The following is a 21,304-nucleotide window of genomic DNA, read 5'->3' on the forward strand; positions in this document are numbered from 1 at the left end:
ATTTTTCTGTTTTTAACAGATCTAAACTTAGTCTTTTTCAATCAAGAATCAGTTTACAGAAGGCAAGTGTAAAGGTGAGCATTTGAAAATTATATTTCACAATTGAGAAACATTATCTTGAAAAAAAATAAAAGAATTGGGTTTTGATGGTGGAGACCAGTTATTTTCAACTAATTTAGAGAAGCATTTTAAAGTCATTAACTTAGGGAAGAACTTCCCTTCCCAGTTCAAGGGAGGGGAGGTCACCCAGGTGTCAACACTTTGGACAGTACTTGCTTCTCATGCTTTACAAATAGGTTCCTGTACTTTATCTGCATAGGTAGACTTACGTCTTTAGCTCTTGGTACAAGAGACTTATCCCCCGGGCTTTGGAAAGCTCTATAAAACTCATTTCATTGAGATTTGTACTCTGAGCAGAATTTCTGGGCCAGATGCAAGTGATTTTCTTCCTATGGGACCCTCAGACTGTTACATACTGATAAGTAAGCTTAGTGACCTAACTCTGGCTGCCAGGCTCCCAAATAGCATGCCCTTTTGGCACATTAGTAGCATTGAATTTTTAAAAACTATTTTTAACTCCAACAGATTTACCCATGTCTTTGAAGATAAGGATAAGGTACTTAATTTGGGAACCTTTATTTTTCCCATCTGGGTAAAATGACCAAAATAACTTTAAAGTTCTCTAAAAAGATCTGGAAGTATGTTAAGTGTAAATAAATATTGAAAACACTCTTAACCATGTTTAACAATTCTAGTTACCATTTATTTAATTCCTCAGTAGTGTTGAATAGTTTTTATATACCTATAAGTGTTTCTCCACGTGGTTACCTTTACTCTTACTGAGGAGCCATTAATTGCCAGCTAAGAGAGATATTCTTACATGTTTTGCAGTGCAATATCAGTTTTTACTGAATTTGTTTTTTTCTTTTATCATGTTGTAGTTAAAAGCCCGGCGATCTGAGTGTAATTCCAAAGCTACCCATGCAAGGAATGATTATCTTCTTACGTTAGCAGCAGCAAATGCACACCAGGATCGCTACTATCAAACAGATTTAGTTAACATTATGAAGGTAAAACAGCCTTAATGTCTGTGGTTATTTTGTTTCATTAAAGACAAAGGTAACTGATGAATTAGGTGTTCAGTACATAGGAATAGAGTCTGTAGAATAGTATCCAGGCCACTTTGCATTTGTTGGAATATATTTGATACTGTTTTGGTAACCTCTGTTTTAGGTAATTCTGAATTCATTTTTAGCTTAAAAAAATATTTAAAGCAAAATCACAGTAAAGGATTGTATTCCCTAGCAGCAGTAGATATTTACTGTATAGAAGTTATTAATATATAAGGTTATTTTTTAAAGCTTAGAGTTTTTTTAAATTCTATAATTTTTAATTGATAGGCAAACTGGTACATTGATATTTATGATTTTGAGGTGCCTGTGGAAAAACAAGAAAAAATATCTAGTAGATTTGTGACACTGTCTCTGCCCTGGAATGCAGATGGATTGGACTAGTTTCTTGTGTGCCCAAACTCGATTTCAGCCTTTCCCCATTTGCACACTGTATGTGGCTTTCACTAAAGTTAAGGAAAAGGGGTAGAAGAGAAGAAAACCTTTTTCACCTGCTTCCAGGTTTTCCCTTGTTGATGGTAGACAAGTTCTACTTTGAATTGTATCTCATTCTCTTGTCTTCTCAAGAACCCAAACATTTGCTTATTCTTTCTTTTATATTTTCAACCCATCCCTGTCAAATGCGTTGTCCTTAATGACTATCAGTACATGGTTTTCATTAGCCTAACCAGGTGGTGGTGCAGTCAGACTGGGACACAGATGACCCAGGTTCGAAACCCCGAGATTGCCGGCTTGAGCGTGGGCTCAGCAGCTTGAGCACAGGATTGCTGGTTTGAGTGTGGGATCATAGACATGACCCCGTGTTCGCTAGCTTGAGCCCAAAGGTTGCTTGCTTGAGCCCAAGGTCGCTGGCTTAAAGCCCAGGATCACTGGCTTGAGTCCAAGGTTGCTGGCTTGAGCAAGGGGTCACTTGCTCTGCTGTAGCCCCCTAGTCCAGGCACATGTGAGAAAGCAATCAATGAACAACCAAGGTACCCAACAAAAAATTGATTTTTCTCATCTCTCTCCCTTCCTGTCTGTCTTATCTGTCTCTCTCACTAAAAAACAAAAACCAGCAAACAAACAAAAAAACCCTTTTTTTTTTTTCAATAAATTGCCTCCTTTATGAGGGGTTGAGAATGGAGATGCAGCGGGAGTGGGCAATCTTTTTTCTACAGTGGCTCTGGGACAGTTCAGCTTTATCTAGAAACCATAAATTCTGTCCTTGAGAGTAGAGTGAGGGCGCTTCCTGGGACCTTCAGGGAAAAATGGGAGTGTTAGAGAGTCAAACTGGGCTAAGAAGTATTCTATTGCAAATTTTTTCTTTCCTTTCAGTTTACTGCCTGAAATCTCCTTGTTCTAGCTTCTATCCTGTTCTGACTTCTGTGGGTTAGAATACAGGTGCTGACAGAGACAGGATTGTTTTGACATCTCAAATGAGAACTTTGCCTGCATTTTGTCATAAAATGTTGGACCTCGAGGCTTAGGCATTTTAATATCTTGTTGGGTGCTTTAGTATCTTATATAGAGCTTCACAGTTACATTGACCAACTGGAGACTTGGCCTCCCATTACAACATAGTTTGAAAAACCTGTTTATTAAAGATTTTTAGTACAGGTTTCACTTAAGATTATGATTTCCTATATCCTTTTACTACTAAATCAAAGCTGTTAACTATATATTTTCTTCTTTGAATACTTAAAAATGAACATTTACATTAGTCTAGGCAACAGCAAAAACAAAATCTTCATTTTTTTTTTAAATTGAATCTCTACAGCCAAAAATGATCTCTTAAAACCCTATGCATGGCCTGACCAGGCAGTGGCGCAGTGGATAGAGCATCTGACTGAGATGCAAAGGACCCAGGTTTGAGACCCCGAAGTCACCAGCTTGAGCCTAAGGTCGCTGGCTCGAGCAAGGGGTCACTCAGTCTGCTGTAGCCCCCCGGTCAAGGCACATATGAACAACTAAGGTGCTGCAACAAAGAATTGATTCTTCTCATCTCTCTCCCTTCCTGTCTGTCCATCCCTATCTGTCTCTCTCTGTCTCTGTCTCTGTCACAAAAAAAGAAAAAAAAAACAAAAAAAACCCGTATGCATGGCCTTTGATAAACCAGGAAAAGTACAGTATTGTTTTAGGGATCTGCCAAAAATAAAGAACTTAATGGGCTTGACCTGCTCTCATACATGTATTTGATCAGCATTTGGGTAGGTTATACTTCAGATTACTCATTTCATGAAATATCGGATACTGAAACGATCAAAATAGAGGCAGGAATTCTTCCTATTCCTTAAAAATAAGAAAATTTATCTTAATTTTCATGTTGTGCATGTTAATTCATTTTCTTTCTCAAGCTATTTCTATAGTCTGCAATATTGGAAAACTTTCATCAATCATACTGTTAGCTACTTAGTAAGTTTCTGTCATTGAATTGACAGAGGAATGGCTGGCCCTTTAGTGCCTTTCTTGCAAATGTTTTTTTTAATTATCCTAGCTAGAATCTTTTTTAAAAATTCTGTGAATAAATAGCGAATATCTGGAAACAGCCCAAGTGTCCGTCAGAGGACGAGTGGATTAAAAAGCTTTGGTACATATATACTATGGAATACTACTCAGCCATAAGAAATGATGACATCGGATCATTTACAATAACATGGATGGACCTTGACAACATTATTCGGAGTGAAATAAGTAAATCAGAAAAAAAACGTAAGATGAATCCATACATAGAAGGGACATAAAAATGAGACTCAGAGACATGGACAAGAATGTGATGGCAACAGGGGTGGGGGGTTGGGGGAGGGAGGATGGGGTGAAGAAGGAGAGAGGGGTTGGGGGGAGGGGAGGGGCACAAAGAAAACCAGATAGAAGATGACAGAAGACAATTTAACTTTGGGGGAGGGGTATACAGCACAATCAAATGTCAAAATAATCTAGAGATGTTTTCTCTCAACATATGTACCCTGATTTATCAATGTCACTGCATTAAATTTAATAAATAAATATTAAAAAAAAATTCTGTGAATAGGCCCTGACTGGCTGGCTCAGTGGTAGAGCATCAGCCCAGCAAGTGGAAGTCCCAGGTTCGATTCCCAGTCAGGGCACACAGGAGAAGCACCCATCTGCTTCTCTACCCCTCCCCCTCTCCTTCTTCTCCCTCTCTTCCCCTCCTGCAGCCAAGGCTTCATTGCTGCAAAGTTGGCCCAGGGGCTGAGGGTGGTTCCATGGCCTCTGCCTCAGGTACTAGAATGGCTCCGGTTGCAATGCAGCAATGCCCCAGATGGTCAGAGCATCACCCCCTAGTGGGCATGCCTGATGGATCCCAGTCGGGCACATGTGGGAGTCTGTCTCTCTGCCTCTCTGCTTCTCACTTCAGAAAAAATAAAATTATGTGAATAACCCTGGCCATATAGCTCAGTTGGTTAGAGCATTGTCCTTAAGCGCAGAGGTTGCTGGTTCGATCCCTGATCAAGGCATATACAGGAACAGGTCAGTGTTCCTGTCTCTCTTTCTCTCTCTCTCTCACTCTCTCCCTTCCTCTTTCTAAAATCAATAAAATAAACATTTTTTAAAAAGAGTTTATTTTTATGTGAGTATCTTAGAAGCCCAAAATATGATTTTACTGATTTAATCATACACATTTAATAATTGTTTATAGTATGGTAGCTACTTGGCTAGACTTTGGGAAGAAGCAAAAATGAATGAAGTGCCCTCTTTATCCTGAAAGAGCTCAGTCTAGTAGGATAGAGAAATGATTATAAATTATAATAATCAAATTGCTTACTTCTAGAGGAGCATGGTTAGTAATAATAATAGCTATCTTTTTTTATATGTATATAATGTTTGATATTACCCTGGAATTATCCTAATCACTTTAGATATATTATCTTTTCTCATTTTTCTGGTTAGAGTTCATAGTTCATTATTTAAATAACAATAGTTCAGTGATTTTCAATCGATGTGCTACAAGAATTTTTAAAACATACAATACCTGACTCTTTAGTCAGAAGCACTGATCTCTTTTCCCTTAGACTGTCAAAAAAAAACATGACAACAGCCAACACAACAATAATCATCTGGTGTGAAGAAATCATAATTATACCTTTTTTTTTGTCAGATTGGCAAAAAAATATTTTTTGGTGTGCTGAAGTTTAGAAATTAGTTCATGTGTGTCATGAGATGAAAAAGGTTGAAAAATCACTGCTGTAGGCTATAAATGAAATGAAATAAAATCCCAACTCTGGATGAATTGTAACCTCTTTCTCTGTACCTGCATCTAAGTAGCCAAGTACTACTGAAAAAAATCTTTAAACAGCAGATCATAATCATAGATTACTGTGGAACCCAGCTCAAATGGACCCTTAACACTCGTCAGATTTCCCACTGTGTTTTTCTGGTTATCTTTCCCTCCTGTTTTTAACAATTATTTCAACTTTTAAATTCTCCTCAAACCTCAAACTTACCCTTTTTCTTTCACATTTAGCAAGTGGTCTTTTTTTCTAATTGACATAGAAAGTAGAAGCCATTAAAGGGAACTTTATTATTGTCCCATTATTTTCCTTTATCTATGTTTAAAACTCCAAGGAGTCTCAATAGCAGTTATTCCTCCTTTCCAAAGGTGATCTTTCCACCTTGGCTTTGGACAATATCTCACCTCCTTCCGCTTTCTCAGAATTAGAACAGTTGATAATCCTATTTCCTCCTTATCATTCTTGGACACTTTTCATTCTTAAGTTAACAGTTGATGGGCACTTAGTGATGACAGTTCTCATTATGCCTGTCTTTTGTGTTACACTTCTCTAATCTGGACTAATTACACTCTGCATCGATGCAATGCAGTTTTTCTGAGATCTTCCTTTGCCCCTCTCCTATGTTGGATCTCCAGTTTTCTGTATCATCTGTGTTCTTTCTATTGGTTTACTCTGTTCTTGGGAATATCTCCTCCAGTACCATCTTCAGAAAGTGAAAATGAAAGGTAAGTTTTTTCAGACACTATGTTTAATCAAAATGTCATTATTCTGTGTGGGTATAGAATTAAAGGTTGAAACCATTTTTATTCAAATGTTGGAAGTCAATACTCTATTGTTTTTCTTGTTTCCTGTGTAGGTAATTTAGAGTCCAAAGCCTTCCTGATTCTTGATTCTTTGTATCTGATGTCATTTCTTTTCTTTTTAGATGCTTATGAAATAGTCTCAGTATGCCCTTTGATTCTTAGATTCTTTTTGTTTTCTCTTTCTGAAATTCCTGTTAAGATGTTGGATATCCTGGCCTCATCCTTTAATTTTTTTTTCTCTTATTGTCCTTCTTTGTCATTATTCACTACTGTTTGGGAACTTCAACTTTGTAGTGCAATTCTTATTAAGTGTTTAGTTATTTTCAGTATGTTTTAATATCCAGTTCCCTTTGTTTCCTGAATAATCCTTTTGCATAGCATATTTTTGTGCTCTATCATCTGTTTTTAATTCTGGTGATATTGATAATATGATTTATTTAAAGTTTTCTTCTCCTGGCCCTGGCTGGTTTGCTCAGTGGTAGAGCGTTGGCCTGGCGTGCAGAAGTCCTGGGTTCGATTCCCAGCCAGGGCACACAGGAGAGGCGCCCATCTGCTTCTCCACCCCTCTCCTTCCTCTCTCTCTCTCTTCCCCTCCTGCAGCGAGGCTCCATTGGAGCAAAGATGGCCCGGGCGCTGGGGATGGCTCTGTGGCCTCTGCCCCAGGCACTAGAGTGGCTCTGGTCACAACAGAGCGACGCCCCTGAGGGGCAGAGCGTCGCCCCCTGGTGGGCGTGCCGGGTGGATCCCGGTCGGGCGCATGCGGGAGTGTCTTAACTGTCTCTCCCCGTTTCCGGCTTCAGAAAAATACAGAATAAATAAATAAATAAAGTTTTCTTCTCCCTGCATAGTCTCTGCTTTAGACTGTTTTTAACACCTTTGAGCTTCACTATAGGGTGGTCTGGTGACCCTTTGTAAGGAAAACCCCAAATTTGGTATTCTTAAAGCTTTTTTCCTGGGCCAGTCAAATCCCCTCTTTGCTCTCTTCATTACTTCTTCAGATCTTCCCTTGTGTGGGAAGATCTATAATTTAATATTTCAGTGCTTAGGTTTCAATACTAATACTTGCTAAGGACTAGCACAGGGGTCGGGAATCTATGGCTTGCGAGCCAGATGTGGCTCTTTTGATGACTGCATCTGGCTCGCAGACAAATCTTTAATAAAAAAAAAAATAACGTTAAATAGATAAAACATTCTCATGTATTACAATCCATTCATTTCCTACCGCTCATGTTCATGGTTGCGGGTGGCTGGAGCCAATCACAGCTGTCCTCTGGGACAACACCAAATTTTTATTGGATAATGCCTAACGTACATGGGTCGTTGTATGGCTCTCATGGAATTACATTTTAAAATATATGGCGTTCATGGCTCTTTCAACCAAAAAGTTTCCCGACCCCTGGACTAGCAGATGCAGCATCCTCCCTCAAAGAGCTTGGTCTCCTTAGGAAGAAACTGTGTTTACAGATCAAGTTAAAGTACATAGTAGAAAGTGATGCTCTGTGTCTCAGTAATGACCTAATCTAAAGTCAACATGGCAATTTATAAATTAATTTTATAATTCCGTAATATATTCTTGGCCTTCCTTGACATAAAGAAATATAAAGAAAAATTACAGCAAATTTAGAGATCTTTATTCTGTATTTTGCATGGATGGTATAATTTACTCTGAAAGATTTGGGTAAGTAGAGATCAGGGAATATTGCTGTCATCAAGTCATTTCAGATTCAATTCTCAAAGTGTTTGTTTCTGAACCACACTGACTTTCTGTATTTAAAACAGCACTAAATACAGAGAAATACAGTTCACAATGACTTGGAAACACCTGATTTTGATATATTTGTATAGCAGCTAAGAATTAGGGAGGGCAGATGCCATATTTTTTTTTTAGATTTTTTAATTTATTTGTTTTTAGAGAGAGAAGGGAGAAAGAGCAGGAAGTGTCAACTCTCACATGTGCCTTGACCAGGCAAGCCCAGGATTTTGAACCAGCGACCTCAGCGTTCTAGGTTGATGCTTTATCCACTGCACCACCACAGGTCAGGCACAGATACCACATTTTTTAACTGAATGTTAAAGAAGGAAAAGCAGGATCAGAAATTAATAGTGTTGAAGATGGGAAGGATTAGGTGTGAGCAGTCCTAAGCCTGCCTAACCTGTACCATTCTTCCCCATCCTAGGTCACCAACCAATAGTACTTTAGAACAAAGGTAGAAAAGCATGGTAAATGAGAGATGTGCCTTTCTCCCTAATAACAATTGACTCTTTTTAGCCTCAGCCCCATTTTTCTAGCTCAGCCTTCTTACATCTTGGAAATTCTTTCTATCACAGTCTTTCTTTACTTCCATCATTGTTAGAGTGTATTTTAAAGCCTAGGTTCTATATTCTTACTCTTTATCTCATACCTTTCCCCCACATCTAATCCCAACATTATTAAGGCAGAGAGAACTTTCTGGTGGCTTACAGAATGGGTGCTATTTTACTAGAAATCTCTGTAACTTTAAAAGAAGTGGGAATGGCAAATAGGTTTCAGTTTATGTTGTAATAAATTAACAGTAGCTGCCTAGAATGTTGAGCCGAGAAGAATGCTCAGACTGGTAGACTCAAGTGCCACGATCAGTTAGCAGCCTCTGTCCTAGGCATGAAACGAGCAAATGCTAGCACATGGGCTCCATATATGATGCCCCCAGCCTAGTAAATGTCTGCTTTGGATATGTTTATATCTTTATGAGCAGCAGATTGTGTGTGTGTGTGTGTTCCAATCCTGGCCAGGTAGTTCAGGGTTGGAGCATCATCCCAATACACCAAGGTTGTGGGTTCAGGCCCTAATCCCTGGTTAGGGCACATATTAAGAACCAACCAATGAATGCATAAATAAGTGGAACAACAAATTGATGTTTCTTTCTCCTTTCCTCTCCCTTTCTAAAATCAAACACAAAAAATTTTAAGTATATATTTGAAGTATATAGTTTCTTTGTATATATCTGTGTTTCAAAGTTAGACTGAGGTCAGTGCATTAGAATATTTGAGGTATCTTGATGATATAAAAAAAAACCCTAGAAACTTAGAAAAACTTGAATTGTAGTTCTGCCTCTACCAGTCAGTATTTGCTTTACATAACCCATCCTCTCCCCCTTCTCTCTCTCTGTCTCTCCTCTCTAAAATTAATAAATAAGTCTTAAATAAATAAATTTTAAAAATTAAAAAAATTATTTTGGAGGGATTTGGTTAAAATAGGTGATAATTTTTCTTAAATCTAATCAGTTTTAAGTGATTATAGATAAAACTTAGGGAGGAAATAAGGGCTCTTTCTCTGAATATAGATTTTTAACAAAAAGAGAAAGAATTGGTGAATTCAGAATAGACACTGATGCTTCAGTGTGGGAAAATATTGATTATAATGAATACTCAGCTATTAGATTTTGTCCCGTGGTGTTTACATGAAATCCAGCAACTGTTTTAGAACTCGTCATTTTTGCACTCTGCTCCTTAGCTTCAGAGTTTCACCTATGACTTGACTCAAAGCAAGCTGTTTTAAATAAGTTAAATGGTAAAGTATGGTAAGATACATATGTACATGTATGGATATGGCTATATATATAGAAGTATGAATATATATATACACATTTGTCACTCAAAAATAGAGAAGAAATAGGTTTTTTATGTTAACTGTTATTTAAAATAATTTATAGTAGTATAATTCTAAACACAGAAAAATTGCAAGAATAGTACAAACTTATATCCCTTTTACCTAGATTCCCTAGTTACTGTTTGATTAATTTGCTCTCTCTTCCTTTAGCATGTATGTGTGTATGTGTCCATTATCGTTCTTTTTCTGATCAATGTGAGAGTAAATTCAGACATATTGCTTATCACTTCTAAATGATCCAGAATTTGTCCCCCAAATAAGATTATGCTCCTACCTAATCATCCAAACCTATAGCCATCCAAATCATAAAATCAACATTAGTACACTACCATGCAATCCACAGATACATTCCAAATATTGCCAGCTGTTCCAACAATATCTCTGTTGATAAACAATATTATATTAGTTCTGGGTATATAACAACATAGTGATTAGACATTTAGATAACTTGCAAAGTGACCACCCCTGTAAGTCTAGTACCCATCCAATGCCATACATTTCTGATTTGAGACTGAGACCAGGATCATTTGTTCCCATTTAGTTGTCATTTATCTTTAGTCTCCTTCAGCCTGAAAGAGTTTCTCCATTTTTTCCTGTCTTTCAGTACTGACAGTTTTAAAGAGCCTTTGATTCTGTAGGCTGTCCCTCAAGCTGGGTTTGTCCAGTATGCTACGTGTTCAATGTCAGGCCATGCATTCACGGCAGATATAACTTAGAAATGATGTACTCTTCTCAGAATCAAGAGGCAGGCACATGGTGTTGATTGGTCCTGACACTGGTGATATTAATCTCAATCATTTAGTCAATTTGGTGTCTGCTAGGTTTTTCCCAATGTAAAGTCATCATTCTTTCCTGTGCAGTGGTAAGTTTTTGGAGAGAGACTATGTCAATATCCTGTTCCTCATCAAACCTCTGCCTACCAACCTTAGCATACTTTGAAGAAATCCTTTATGATGGTTGCCAAATGGTGAAATATTTTCATTTCTTCTACATTTATTATTTGTCCTACTATAAGGAATAAATTTTTATTCTTTCCTACTTATTCATTCATTTGTTAATATTGTCATGGTCATGAATTTCTATTCACTGAATTGAAATTTGTTGCTTTTATTATTTATTATTACACTCAAATTGCTTCATACTTGACCAGTAGGAGTCCCTTCAAGCTGGCTTTATTCCTTCACATATGTTGTTCTCTGAGACTTTCTTCTCTGGTGCAAGATGTTCTGGGCTTATCATTTACTTTCCTCACCCCAATTCTGGAATCAAGTATTTCCTCAAGAATCTCTGTTTCATTTTAGTGGAAGATAGTATTTAGAAGTTGAAAGCTGGGCAGGTACTTTATGTGCTCATTCCCTCTGGGTATTTATTATTGCTTCTTGTTCCTCTCAGTGAACAGAACTAGGAAATATATATATATGTATGAGTACAGCTGTCTTTCTGTATCTATCCATGTGTATGTAAACATAAAGGCACATTGAGACATCCAATTCCAATCCAATACCTCAGGACTCTTCTATATTTGTATGTAAATGCCGTCTTTGACAGTGAGAAAGTTGGTTCCCATTATCCTCAATATATTTACTCATTTACTCAGTATCTTTGTATATACTCACGTTCCATCTACTCCTGCCACCTACTCAGCCTTTGCTTTTTCCCTCCCAAACTTACTGTTCTTTAGTCTTCCCATCTCAGTAATGGCAACAACATCCTTGCAATTGCTTAGGCCAAAAAAAGGCCTGAGTGTCATCCTTGTCGCCCCCCTCCAAACCCTACATCCATCTCATCAAGTAAAGTCCTTCATCTCTACCTTTAAATAAAACCATTTTTCCCCACCTCCACTACTGCTATTCTAAACCAGGCCACCGTATTATCTCATACGTGTACCTTAGTAGGGGTCTTCTAATGAACTCTTTGCTTCCACCCTTCCCTTTAATGTCTGTTCTCCACACGTAGCCAAAGTGATTCTTTTAGAATGTAAATCTCAGATTATGTCATTCCTCTGCTCAAAACCTACTGGTAGCTAGCTTCTCTTCTCACTCAGTCTATAAGTCAGAATTCTTACCAAGGCCAGCCACTTTTTCCCTTGTTGTAATTCTGCCATATTAGTAGACTTCTTACCCTTCTTTAACAATCACACTCACCCCACATAATTCACCACTCCCTTACTTCATTCAGGTCTTTGTTAAATGTGACTTTATCAGTAAGGTTTTCCCTGACTACCCAGTATAAGATTGCATCCTTTTCATAATTCTCTATTTCTTTACTTTGTTGATGTTTATTGTATTTATTACAACCAGACATTATTTTTAAGAATAGTGATTTGGGTCTGTGTGTGGCCAATAGGCACGGCCACCATCACAGCCACCTGGCCCATGCAGGTTTGCATTAGATTCGAACAGACAGTAATGAAACAACGGAGCCACAAACTGATGGGCCATTAGCTTTAATCCTAGCTTGCACCCGGTGGGCAAGTAAAAACACACACTGGGCTCCAAAACCCACTCATTCAGTGCTCACAAAGCTACTGACTTATCAGAGTTTCCTAGAATTAAAGGTTTCTAGCTCACCAGACTTATTCACCTCTGTTCCCCATCTCCTTCCTTCTCTGCACAAACTCTGCACAAACTGGCTTCTCACTCAGCACTCCACCATCTTGGCTGCTTCTCCTGGCCTCCTCCACGTGGCCTTTCTCTGCTCTCCTCTCTAATGCTCATCTCAGGAACTGGGAAAGCAAGCTCCCGGTCTGCCCCACTTTATAGTACAGAAATCAAAACCTTTAATCCAATATACAAAATAGGGAAGTCTCTGATACAAAGTCCACCCCACATCAAAAAGGGTGGGAAAGGCTTAGTCCTAAAACCAAGCCTCAGGCTACAAGGATCCTGCCTGCCCCCAACCCGCCCCCAACACACATTAATATCACCTGGGCGATGGCTTCCATGTGGGCAGTGCCATCTTTAACAAAGTGAGCATAATATATTTTATCTGCCCAACAGTCTGGGTTTTTTTCCACACAATATGTCCACCACCTAGAATAATGTCTGACAAATAGTAGGCTCTTGATAAATATTTGTTGTTTGACTTTTTGCACATTTATGTCTGATACATTCATTTGGGTGAATTTGATTTGTGTGATATATTAGCAATATCTGTTTTATATAGCTATAAGTTAGATATATGTTTTATTGTTTAACAAGGAAATTAGTGTCAAATAAGCTATTACCTGACCTTAAGAGAGAAAGTTCACTTTCAGATTGTATATGTTTCAGAAAGCAGAATTAGAGACTAGAGATCTTTTAAAAAAGAACCTGTTAGTGGAATTGGTAAGAGGTATGCTCATCACCAGCTATAGGCTTCTGATATCTGGAGCTTACCTTACTTAGTTTCCAGTGCTTGGCACACTTTCTCAAGACCATTTCTCAAAGAATGTTCTTCCCTAACTGTAACCTTTCTTTCTGACCCAAAACAGTTAGGTATCTTATGTTTGCCGGCATATTTTGCTTCTTAATATCTAATGCCATATTTATTTAATTTTCTATTGGAATACAGTAACTTTTTTAAATATATATTTATTCCTGAGAGAGAGAGAGAGAGAGAGAGAAGAGGGGGTGGAGCAGGAAGGATCAACTCCCATATGTGCCTTGACTAGGCAAGCCAGAGGTTTCAAACTGGCGACCTCAGCATTCCAGGTCTTTGCTTATCCACTGCGCCACCAAGAATCAGGCCTGTAGAAGAGTAACTTCATAAGTTCCTCTTGTTCTTTCTACTTTAAATAACAAAGTTTTTATAAGTTGAAGTATATTAGAACTGAGAGAGGAATAATTCTATTTCTTTTCGTCTGGGGTAGGCTGAGGCTCTAGAAAGAGATAAACTGTTGACCTTGAGAAAAAGCAGATAATTCTATCAAGAAATCCTTCCTTTAGGAGTAGGCTTTCATTGCCTTATAGTTTTTAACTTTTGAGATTCTATTTCTTCATCTAACATGACTAAAAACAAGACTAACTGTATTTTTTCATGAATTGTGGTTGGCATTTAGTAGGTGAACTTTAAGCATTCATTTCTCTTTTTACCTTCCCTGTTCTTCCACTAATTAACACAAGTTAATGTCTTATTTATATTAATAAACTTTTATGTATATTACCAAAATAGTTGGTGAACACAACTCAAGAGTATGGAGTTCTTTTTGCTCTAAAAATACTGAAGGCTAATACTAGATTAGTGTTTTTTCTTACAAACCTCATATATCTTTCTGGCATTAAAATAGAGAAGAGAGAGTTATTTCACCTGAGTGATCAAGCAAGACCAATATAGATGAAAGATGTAGGGAGTTTCCAGGCATTAAAGTCATGGGTGCTCTTCCTAATTTTATCTTTATTTGATAAGATATGCAGACATACCACAAAGATTTTGGGTGTGGGTTTTTGGGGAGATTTTGGTTTTTTTTGGTTCTTTACAAAATAATCATGTTCTCAATATGTGCCTATGGAGAGGGCCAACAATGTGTAGGTTCTGAAAGTTTTCTTTTAAGTGAATGAAAGAGTACACTTGTTATGTTATTCTTGTCAACTGGAATTTTCCCTAAGCTTTATGGGGTAAGAACTTTATCTGCTCTATTGAACTCTAGCCTCATTTCCTTTGCAACCATGATTGATTTCAGCCAGATAGTAAGAACTTATAAACAACTGTGAAAAGCCAGACTTCAGATCAGTGGGAAAATAAGAGTATAAAGGCAATGATGTTGAGGGTCTTTAGAAAGAGAAAAAATTTGATCCCTATATTATAGTAGGCCATGCTATATGTAGATTTGTTAAAGATAAATGTGACAGGAAAAACATGAAAAAATATTTATCAGATCTCAGCGTGGGTAGGAGATTTTTAAGTATTCTAGCAAAAGCAAACACTGTGAGAATACAGTGATAGATTTGACAATTCCAAATTTTAAAAATGTTTAATACAATAATAACAGCAGCTAACATTTATTGAACTAGGGAAGTATCAAGCCTTGTACTAAGTGCTTTACATATAAATCCGAGTGCCAAGATTGAGAAACTTTGCCTTAGAACTTCATGATCTTTCACCCTGGTCTACTTTTCATGTTACCACAGGCAGTAGTATCACCTGATGTTTTGCCGAGGTAGATAGCAAGTGCCTCCAGCTTCCTAGTCCGCAGCGTGTTTCCTCATTTTTGCTACTCAGCTGCTTAGCAGATGCCATCTAGAATAGTTTTCTGGTGTTGTTACAATGTCCCACTACAAGATACTTATTCTGATAATAATTCTGTGTTAATTAAAATAGCCTGACCTGTGGTGGCTCAGTGGATAAGCATCGACCTGGAATGCTGAGATTGCCAGTTCAAAACCCTGGGCTTGCCCGGTCAAGGTACATACGAGAAGCAACTACTATGAGTTGATGCTTCCTGTCTTCCCCTCACCTTTCACTCTCTCTCTCTTCTCAATAAATAAAATCTTTAAAAAAAAAAAAAAAAAAAAAAAGATAAAGGCTAAGCAGCTAAAATAGACCCAAAATGCAATGGCTCAAAAATTTAGATGTTAATTCTTTCTCATGTAATTGGTCAGGATAGATCAGTAGGTTCTACCTTATGAAATTATTCACGTACCCAGTGGCAAAAGGGACTCCTCTACTTTATTTCATCACCTGCTTGGCCAAACCTGGGTCATTAGCTCATTTGAGTTTTAGCCAGAGGGTAGAGGAAAGAGCATGTATTCTCTTGACATCTAGTGCTGAAAGTGGCACTTATTACTTCTGCTCACATTGTATTAGTGAGACTTAGTCATATGGTAATACCTGACAGCAGAGAAGCTAGGGATCTCTGTCCCCCCATGTGCTCAGGAAAAAGGGAGAACAGCTTTTGGTGGATGACAAATAGTTTTCACCACAACCACTATCTGTGCTGCCTCTAAATGTCTAATAAGGCAGATGACAATGTGGGAGTTAAAGTCCTTTTATAACTCCTGGCGTTGGTCTTTGCAATGATTTCTTCTTTTTATTTTTATTTTTTTGATACGACACCAGTAACACAAGCAACAAAAGCAAAGAAAGAGATAGTGGGACTACACCAATCTAAAGAGCTTCTGCACAGCAAAGAAACACTCAACAAAGTGGAAAGTCTACCTGTGGAATGGGAGAAAATATTTGCCAATTATATATCTGATAAGGACTTAAAATATTCAAAATATATAAAGAACTCATATAATTCAATAGCAAAAAAGCCCTCCAAACAACCCAATTGAAAAATGGGCAGAGAAACGGAGTAGATATTTTTCCAAAGAAGACATGGATTGCCAGTAGGTACATGAAAAGGTGCCCAACATCACTAATTAGAGAAATATAAATCAAAATCACCTCACACTTGTTAAAATGGCTATCATCAAAAATCTAAGAGTTAAGTGTTGATAGAGATAGGAAGAAAAGGGAATCATTGTGCTCTGTTGGTGAGAATGTAAATTGATATAGCTACTATGGAAAGCAGTATGGAGGTTCCTCCAAAAACTAGAAATACTGTATGATCCAGCCATCTCACTTCTAGATATATTCAAAGAAAATGAAGACAGAACTTCAAAGAGGTAACTGCACCTGAGTGTTCACTGCAGCATATTCACAGTAGGCAAGTTATGGAAACAGCCTGTGTCTATCAATGCATGATTGGATATAGAAAATGTGGTGTAAAGATACAATGGAATATAATTCAGCCGTGAGGAAAAGGAAATCCTGCGCTTTGTGGAAACTTGGATTAACTTTGAAGGCATTATGCTAAGGGAAATAAATCAGATAGAGAAAGGTAAATACTCTGTGATATTTATATGTGGAATCTAAAAACTGAATTCATAAAAACAGAGTAGAGTGTTGGCTGGTGGAGGGTGGTGGAGGGTAGTAAAAATGAAAAGATATTAGTCAAAGGGTACAAACTTTCAGTTATAAGATGAAGGAATTCAGGGATCTAATGCACATGTTGGTGATTATAGCTAATAACACTGTATTATATACTTGAAAGTTGCTTAGAGTAGATCTTAAATGTTCTCACTACAAAAAAAATGGCCTGACCAGGCGGTGGCTCAGTGGATGGAGTGTCGGACTGGGATGCGGAGGACCCAGGTTCAAGACCTTAAGATCACTAGCTAAGCGCGGGCTCATCTGGTTTGAGCAAAGCTCACCAGCTTGGACCCAAGGTCGCTGGCCCGAGCAAGGGGTTACTCCGTCTGCTATAGCCCCCCCCCCCCCCCCCCGTCAAGGCACATATGAGAAAGCAGTCAATGAACAACTTAGGTGTCGCAACGAAAAGATGCTTCTCATCTCTCTCCGTTCCTGTCTGTCCCTGCCTATCCCTCTCGCTGACTCTTTCTGTCTCTGTAAAAAAAAAAGAGATACGTGACAGGAGGAAGTGTCAGCCAATGCTATGGTGGTAACCATTTTACAATATATAAATGTGTCAAATCAGTATGTTGTACACCTTAAAGGTACACAATGTTACATTTCAATGATATCTCAGAATACCTGGGGAGGAAAAAGAAGTATAAAAGACTAGTGACAGTACCTCTATAGTCATTTGAGTTTTGACAAGGGTAGCAAGACCAGTCAATGAAGGAAAAATAGTCTTTCAATAAATGGTGCTGGGACAACTGAATGTCCATTCACATGCAAAAGAGTGACATTGAACCTCTACTTCACACCATCTATAAAAATTAATTCAAAATGAATCAAAGACCTAAATATAAGAGCTAAAACTGTAAAACTCTTCAAAGGAAAAGTAGGTGTGAGTCTGTGTGACCTTGGATGAAGCAACAGTTTCTTGGATATCACCCAAAGCACAAGCAATTAAATAAAAAATAGACAAATTAAGCTTCATCAAAATTGAAAACTTTTATGTATCAAAGGTATCTATGGAGAAAGTGAAAAGATAACCAACAAAATGGGAGAAACTATTTGCAAATTATGTATCTGATAAGTGTCTAATATCCAGAATATATAAAGATGTTTTACAGCTCAGAAATAAAAAGAACAATTGACCGAATTATGTATTTAAACAGACAAAGGATTTGAATCTGAAGAAGAAAATATTCAATAAGCATATGAAGAGACTCTTGACACCATCAGTCATGAGGAAAATATGAATCAAAATCACAGTGAGATACCATTTCACATCCACTGAAATGATTATTATTTTTTTAAGTATTTGATGATATAGGGAAATCCAAATGGGTAGGAATGTAAAATGTACAGCTACTGTAAAAATGTTTGTCAGTTTCTCAAATTGTAACAGATTATATATGACCTTGTAATTTCATACTTAGGTAAATACTCAAGAAAATTGGAAACAGGTTTTCAAACAAAAACTATATACAAATGTTCATAGCAGCATTATTCATAATAGAATGAACCATGCTCTTTTCCTCACCAATTATATTCTAGGAATTTAAGTATATAAATAAGTATCTGAAAATATTTGTCTTACATGCATGATGATTACAGTGGGATGAAAAATTGAAAGCAACTAAAATGTTTAAGAATAAAATATTTAGTAATTTAAAGTAATTTAAATATTTGGTAATAATGGATAATTTATGATATCCAATGATGTCATATACTGTAATTCATTTTTAAATAATCTCGTTGAAGATAAATGAGATGGAAAATTCTCACACTGCATTAACTGATTAAAATGGATCATAAGTAATATACAAAATAAAATCCTAAATTTGTTTTTAAAAGTTTATTTTATAAATATTTAATATGTTCACATATTAATATATATGGATACTCATCAACATACTTCAAAGTGATTATCTCTAGGTACTAAGATTACCTATGATTCCTATACAGAAACAACTTTCATATATTCCTCCAACCCCATGAAATTTTGTTCCCCACTTCAACTGCTCTTATATATACAGTGTGCAGTTCAAAATCCTTGTTAATTTCTGGTGCTATTCCTTAAATAGCCTGGCATTTGTTTCTTATACAACCAATCTACCACAATGGAGTGACTAAGCTGTAATGCTTCCCTTAGAACAGGGGTCGGGAACCTTTTGGGCTGAGAGAGCCATGAACGCCACATATTTTAAAATATAATTCCATGAGAGCCATATAACAACCCATGTATATTACACATTATCCAATTATTCAATAAAAATTTGGTGTTGTCCCGGAGGACAGCTGTGATTGGCTCCAGCCACCCGCAACCATGAACATGAGCAGTAGGAAATGAATGGATTGTAATATGAGAATGTTTTATATTTTTAATGTTATTATTTTTTTTTATTAAAGATTTGTCTGCGAGGCCCTGGCCGGTTGGCTCAGTGGTAGAGCGTCAGCCTGGCGTGCAGAAGTCCCGGGTTCGATTCCCGGCCAGGGCACACAGGAGAAGCGCCCATCTGCTTCTCCACCCCTCCCCCTCTCCTTCCTCTCTGTCTCTCTCTTCCCCTCCCGCAGCGAGGCTCCATTGGAGCAAGGATAGCCCGGGTGCAGGGGATGGCTCCTTGGCCTCTGCCCCAGGCGCTGGAGTGGCTCTGGTCACAACGGAGCGACACCCCAGAGGGGCAGAGCATCGCCCCCTGGTGGGCGTGCCGGGTGGATCCCGGTCGGTCGCATGCAGGAGTCTGTCTGTCTCTCCCCATTTCCAGCTTCAGAAAAATACAAAAAAATAAATAAATTAAAAAAAAAAAAAAAAGATTTGTCTGCGAGCCAGATGCAGCCATCAAAAGAGCCACATCTGGCTTGCGAGCCATAGGTTGCCAACCCCTGCCTTAGAACAATATTTTAGACTGCACTGTAGTTACTTCTGCCCACTTGGTTTAAACTTAACTAGATATGTATATTACTTATATATTTTTATTATGTATAATATTATTTTTCATATTTATTTATTTATTTATATTTTCCCAAATTTAGAAGTGGGGAGGCAGGCAGACAGACTCCCGCGTGCACCCGACCAGGATCCATCATGCATGCCCACCAGGGGGTGATGCTCTGCCCATCTGAGGCGTTGCCTCACTGCAGCTGTAGCCATTCTAGCACCTGAGGGGGAGGCCACGGAGCTGTCCTCAGCGCCCGGGGCCAACCTTGCTCCATTGGAGCCTTGGCTGCGGCAGAGGAAGAGAGAGACAGAGAAGGAGGAGAGGGGGAAGGGTGAAGAAGCATATGGGTGTTTCTACTGTGTGCCCTGACCAGGAATCAAACCCAGGACTTCCACACGTCGGGCTGATGCTCTACCACTGAGCCAACCAGCAGGGCCTTATTTTTTATATATTTTAATGTAGCTTATGTTATCTATATATTATTTACCTCTATGAAGCTAAGCAGTGGGTGAGATATTATTCTGCAACAGTTAATATTTTTTTCATTGATACATAACTATCCCCAGATGTTGTAAATGGATATTTAAATGATGGGAATAAAGCTGATAAGAAAATAGCTACCCAGAATTATAAATCAAAATAAGGTATTAGTGTAAATGTAAAGGGGAATAAGTTAATATATTCTTTGGTTATCTATAAACCTCATTAGTCATTCTCTTCAACTTTTTTGCCTTTCATTAAAATAATTAAAAACTAACAAAGGTAGTGTGAACTTTTACCTCTACTGCCTTCTCATGATCAAAGGTGAAAACCTTAATGAGTAGTGAACTTTGAGAAAATCAAGAAACAAAAGAATTTTTAAAGGCTTCTAAATTAGCATTAACAAGACTTATTTTCAATGGAATTTGCAAATCTGCACCCTAAATTTAAACCCTCCTGAGCATCTATGTACTCTTCTATACCAAAATATACCATACTGTTCTGTGCTGTCTAGTCTTGATTCAGTCTCTCTCTAATGCTTTTCTTCTCAAACGTTTTTATCAAGCATCTTGGACTTCTTTTCAGTAGTAAACAAATCCCTTATTTCCTCAACATTAAAAAAATATAAAATATTTCAGACATATGGATTACAAAGTATATTATAAATGTCCATGTATTCATTACTTAAAGTTAGCAAATAGTAGTGACATTTATGAGGTTCAGATACATTTTTTTTAAAGAACTCAAGATACACATGTAATTTAAATCCTTACTTATTCCGTTCCATCTTTTCTTGTTCCCTTTCACTACAGGGACAGCCACTATTCTGAAGAGAGTAGCTATCTTTTCTGACCAGGTTTTCAATACTTTTTTTTTTTTTTTAGTGAGGGGAGACAGAGACAGACTCCTGCATGCGCCCTAACGGGGATCCACCCAGCAATGGGGTGGGGGGCAATGCTCTGCCCATCTGGTGCCCTTGCTCTTGCACCCAGAGCCATTTTTTAGCACCTGAGGCAGAGGCTATGGAGCCATCCTCAGTGCCCGGGGCCAACTTGCTCTAATCCAGCCTTAGCTGCAGGAGGGGAAAAGAAGAGAGAGAGAGAAGTGAGAGGAGGAGGGATGGGGAAGCAGACGGGCCCTTCTCCTGTGTGCCCTGACCAGGAATCAAACCTGGGACATTCACATACCAGGCGGATGCTCT

General features: G+C 37.9%; 1 protein-coding gene across 2 annotated transcripts in view; it reads left to right on the plus strand.

Annotated features, from left to right (window-relative positions):
- The window catches only part of FCHSD2 (FCH and double SH3 domains 2), a 278,607-nt gene that overhangs the window by 151,873 nt on the left and 105,430 nt on the right, over positions 1-21,304 (plus strand). For both annotated transcript variants that reach the window (XM_066250498.1, XM_066250500.1), the window contains exons 7-8: positions 20-74; positions 942-1,070. In XM_066250498.1, coding sequence (XP_066106595.1) covers positions 20-74; positions 942-1,070 — 184 coding nt within the window. The remainder of the gene's footprint in view (positions 1-19; positions 75-941; positions 1,071-21,304) is intronic.

The sequence above is a fragment of the Saccopteryx bilineata genome, chromosome 1 (genome assembly GCF_036850765.1).
Source record: "Saccopteryx bilineata isolate mSacBil1 chromosome 1, mSacBil1_pri_phased_curated, whole genome shotgun sequence".
Lineage (NCBI taxonomy): Eukaryota > Metazoa > Chordata > Mammalia > Chiroptera > Emballonuridae > Saccopteryx > Saccopteryx bilineata.